Raw genomic sequence first — 5,166 nt, 5'->3', positions numbered from 1 at the left:
ATATTTATATTTAAGAAAAAATGTATTAAATTTAAAATAACAAATGATAAATTTTGAAAAATCAAAATAAAACAAACAAAACATAAAAAAACACAATTAACCAAATTTAACAAAAAAATTAAATAAAAAATAGAAACCAGACACAATTAAAATATTTTAAAAAATCAAATAAAATATTTAAAAATTCAACCAAATAAAATTTTAAATACCTTGACCGATTTTTGAAAGTCGATTAAAGAATAAAGGAGATGAAGTGAGATGAATAAATAAGAGTAAAATTAAGATTAGGGTTTTTATTATTTATTGAAGGGTAAAATTGTAATTTGAAATTTTAGGGAGTGTAGGAAGAAAAAATTGGATGCAGAAAGAAGTAGACGAGACTTTATCGTGTTTATATTATTATTTTTCTTTGGAATGGATTTTCCAGAATATACTTTCTGCATTCTAGAAAAATCATGGAAGAATAAATAACAGGTGCAGAAAAGTTTCATCGGAACACTTCGGTTTATTGTGAAGATTTGATGTGAGTGAATAAGTTATGTTAAAGAGAAAGAAAAAGGTTGTTGCTTTTTACTTTATATTCATGTTGTAGTGTCCTATGTCAGCATATATTTTTGTATCAATTATGTATGTGTTGTGTATAATATATATTGTGTAATTATATTCTTTGTCCAGATTGTGTTATTTTGAGAACATATACTTTGTGGTATGTTATATTTCAAACTGCGAAATTTATTAAATATATGATCTCTTGCATGATTTGTATGTGCGTTTAATTTCAACTTTTGAAGGATATAAATGTCCTTGAATTATTTATTATACTATAGAGATAATGTATTCAAAAAGAGAAAGAACATTCTTGAAGACAATATTTGTAACAACAACTATCTTAAGGTGTAACAACCTCTTGTAACGTTTGCACCTTAAACACCTTTACTGAATGTGAATCTAAAAGCTAAAATTAACGTCTTATTTCAATAATAATTAAATATTCACAAATTAAATTAAATTTTCATTTATTTATGAATTTGCATTTTTTATATTTTCAAAATGTTACCAGTTTAAAATAAATTAAAGTGGTTTTTTAAATTATCATACAAACACTCGTGATAATATCAATGAAACATGTACACTTTAGGTATTGTTGTTACATTCAACTCAAAACTTTAATGATTTATGACTTTAAATCTGTATATAACACTTCACTTTATCACTTTTTCACTTTTTCTTAATGTGAGTCTTAGAACATGTCTCTTTTGCAATATTATATTTGTTTTTATTTTTGTTGCTGTATTTTCTATTTTTTAATTATCAAAATGAATTGTGTTTAACAATGTTTATTAAAATATTATTTTGCTTAGTAGGCTGTTATAAAATTAATGAAATTATTCCATTAATATAGAGAAATATGATTTTAACAAATATAACACTTATGTATATATAAAACAAATGTAAATATAACAAATGTGAGTAATATAGCCTCGTAATAAGAAAGTGACAAGATATATAATTTCATAGGATGTTAAATTAATATTAAACTCTTGTTTAATGAATTTCAAATTAAATTTTAACATATGAAAAATCATTATTATTAAGAATTTAAATTTAAATTTAATTCAATTTTATAAAACAAATTTATAAGATGAGATTTTCATATTTGTATCTACTTAGGATATAACTTTATCTTATCTTTAGTCGATGTAAAATCTCAAACACACCTCGCACATTTAGACATATACATCTTAAGTATTGAGTATGAGATTAGGCTTGATAATGGATGACACGATAGGTCTAACAAAAAACAATTTTCACTACAATAAATTCAAACTTATACAAAAACAACTTGTAATGTAAGGTTTGCACATGTTTATATACCTTAAATTTGTCTTATTTATAGTTTATGTTGGATTTCTAACAATTAATATACTTGAATTTCTAAATTTACTTCTGTGGTTGTAAAATTTAGGTAGTTGTTATAACTTAAGGTTAACATTTAAAATTAATTAAGCAAACATAGTTACTTATTTCTATTGATAGTTTTTTTTAGTATGAAATATCCATTGGACATAGCTTGCGAAAACAACTTAAACTAACTTTCAAAATAATATTTTTCTATATAATCACTTTTCATATTACATTTTGTTTCAAATTATACTATCACACATTCTCTCTTTCTTTTCTATATTCTTTTTATAACTCACATATATTAAGAATAATTGTCATTTACAATGATATCTTACAATATCAATTTTAATTATTGGCATTTTGCTTTAGCTGTTATTGTTGTTGTCTTCATTCCAAACTTTGGTGTTGCAAAACAATCTAAAATAGATGGATTGAAAATGAATGTGATTGATCGATGTTGGAGATTGAATCATGTATGGAGGATGAATCGACCTCAACTAGCAACATGTTCTATTGGCTACACAGGTAAAATGACAAGCAACATTGGTAAAGACCTCGTTCGTTATAAAGTTATTGACCCTAGTGATGATCCTATAAACCCTAAACCTGGTACCTTGAGATATGGAGCTTCTGTAATTCAACGTAAAGTTTGGATCACATTCCAAAGAGACATGCATATTAGACTCGAAAGACCCCTTCTTATTAGTAGTTTTACAACCATTGATGGTCGAGGCGTTAATGTTGACATTGCTGAAAATGCATGTTTAATGATCTTTAAGGTAATCATTCACTAATTTGTTGCTTGTGACAAAAGGTGTATGCATTCACATCTTTTCTAATTTCTTTTATACAATTTTTCATTTATTTATTTATTTATATTTTAGGCCACAAATGTAATCATCCATAACATTCGACTTCATCATTGCAAACCTCAAGCTCCAGGGGTTGTGATGGGACCTGAAGGAAAGGTGATTTCTTTGGGCCATGTAGATGGAGATGCAATAAGATTGATTACTGCTTCAAATATTTGGATTGATCACAATACACTTTACAATTGTCAAGATGGCTTACTTGATGTAACACGGGGTTCAACTAATGTGACTATATCTAATAATTGGTTTAGAAATCAAGACAAAGTTATGCTTCTTGGACATGATGATGGTTATATAAGAGACCAAAACATGAAGGTGACCATTATATACAACCACTTCGGACCTAATTGCAATCAACGCATGCCCAGGTAATTAATTATTCAATTAGTACATAATATACACAAATTTAAATAAATTTCACAATTTTATTTTTGCTCCTAAATAAAAAAAATGTTAGGATTCGTCATGGGTATGCACATGTAGTCAACAATCTTTACTTAGGATGGGTGCAATATGCCATTGGTGGAAGTATGAGACCTAGTCTCAAAAGTGAAGCTAATCTCTTTATAGCACCAACAGAAGGGAGTAAGGAGGTATGCAATTTTAGTTTTTCCATTTCAACTACTTATAGTATTCAATTAATTACACATCACAAAAGTTGGATATGTATGAAGAAATCACTTTTGTAATATTTTTTTTATTGATTTAATGCATGAAGGTAACATGGAGAAAGAATAGCCACACAAATGGAGATGCATGGGAGTTTTATTCAGTGAAAGATGCATTTGAGAATGGAGCTTCTTTCACAATGACAAAAGGAGGACAAGTGCTAAAACCAAACTATAGTGAAGAACAACGTTTTAATATTGCTAATGTCAAGTATGTGAGATTATTAACTCGTTCATCAGGTGTCTTACGATGCACTAAAACATTTCTATGTTGATAAGTAAAAGAATCTTTAAAATAATTTGACATTTATCACATTAAATAATGAGAAGTTCATTACTCCCCAAATGTATTAACATTCTATTGTATTATAAAATCATTTTTTCATCTATGAATATATGATATATATTTTTTCTTACCTATTTTAGTAGTAAATAACTTTAGGAAGAGATATAATAATTATATATAAAGAAGAAAACTTATACATGTATAAATAATTTATATCTATTTTATCTTTAAAAATTTGAGCAAAATGTGAATATTCAAATATGTAAGATGTATAACTATATCCTTTTCATAGTAAGAGGTCCATTATTACGCTTAAATTTACTTAACAAACTTTCTAAAAGTTATTTGACTAGGTTTAACTAATAACACTAAATATTTTCTTATAGAATAACTTTTTTTAATTAAATAGAATTTTTGTTTTTATATATAATAATTAATGGTTGATAAATGTATTTAAATGTCTCGTTATTTATTAATTATATAAGTTTTTGCTCATTCTTTATTTGTAAAGTTTTCATAAGAGAACTTCTAATTGTTATAAAGCGTAGTTTACACGAATCATACAACTAAAACTTTAACAGATACAATTCATGATTTGTATTCGATCTAAAACAATGAAGTGATAAGAACAAAAGTGTAACCAACCAATGTATTTGTCTCTGTTTGTGCAATCCGGTGAGTTTATCATTTTTCTTTTCTTAACTATTATTCAAATTGTTATACTTACGATTTATTTTATTCACACAATGAAGTTTAAACCCCCTCATAGAATTTATTGTATAAGCGGAAAAATATATAAACTTTCCATATGAAAAAATAATCCATCCTATCCAATTTGGACGAGTCTGATTTGGGCTTTCAAATTTGGACATAATTAAACCGGTTATTTTTTTTTGTACCCCATAGATTTCATGCTCATCCCATTGAGAATGGTTGAAAGACTAAATTGCGTCGCTTGATGCTGCCCCTTATTGTGTAATCTAAAAGGAACTTATACATTATACACAATTTAATTATTTTTTTATGAAAAAAATGTTTTTTTAAATTACGTACACCGAAAATAAATAAATAAAAAACTTTAAAATCACACAATTTAAAAGTAATATAATCTATAAGTTTCTTTCAATGTAAAAAATGATTTTCAAATTACATAATCTAAAAATAACAAAAAAAAAACATTTTATTAAATCAAATTAACTTTCATGTATATTATGAAATCCTAAAGTAAAAAAATAATGACTATGCAATTTAAAAACTATTTTTTAAGGACAGTGAAAAATGTTCAATTTATGGGAAGGCAAATCTCCTTAAGCTTCCATGACACTTTTTTGTGTTAGAGCCAATTATTATCCATCTTTTTCGTCTTATATAATAAAATTAAAATGTTATAATTTTGACATATGATTAGTGAACTTTCGAAGAATATTTTGAAAGT

General features: G+C 25.7%; 1 protein-coding gene across 1 annotated transcript; it reads left to right on the top strand.

Moving 5' to 3' along the window:
• Nucleotides 1-2,228: 2,228 nt before the first annotated feature.
• LOC148192001 (putative pectate lyase 4) lies at nt 2,229-3,720 on the top strand. The gene is made up of 4 exons (XM_088100085.1): nt 2,229-2,684; nt 2,790-3,145; nt 3,235-3,370; nt 3,496-3,720. The coding sequence occupies exons 1-4, from the start codon at nt 2,229-2,231 to the stop codon at nt 3,718-3,720; spliced, it is 1,173 nt and encodes a 390-aa protein (XP_087956211.1).
• The last annotated feature ends 1,446 nt before the right edge of the window (nt 3,721-5,166 follow it).

Source organism: Vigna umbellata, chromosome 10 (genome assembly GCF_029865625.1).
Source record: "Vigna umbellata cultivar VRB3 chromosome 10, Vumbellata_1.0, whole genome shotgun sequence".
NCBI lineage: Eukaryota > Viridiplantae > Streptophyta > Magnoliopsida > Fabales > Fabaceae > Vigna > Vigna umbellata.
The sequence above is the reverse complement of the archived record's forward strand: the minus strand, read 5'-3'. Positions and strand labels throughout refer to the sequence as shown.

Coding starts and splice junctions, on each gene's coding strand:
- LOC148192001 (XM_088100085.1), top strand. CDS start 2,229: ATGATATCTTACAATATCAATTTTAATTATTGGCATTTTGCTTTAGCT. Junction 2,685..2,789: donor CATGTTTAATGATCTTTAAG/GTAATCATTCAC, acceptor TTTATATTTTAG/GCCACAAATGTAATCATCCA. Junction 3,371..3,495: donor CAACAGAAGGGAGTAAGGAG/GTATGCAATTTT, acceptor TAATGCATGAAG/GTAACATGGAGAAAGAATAG.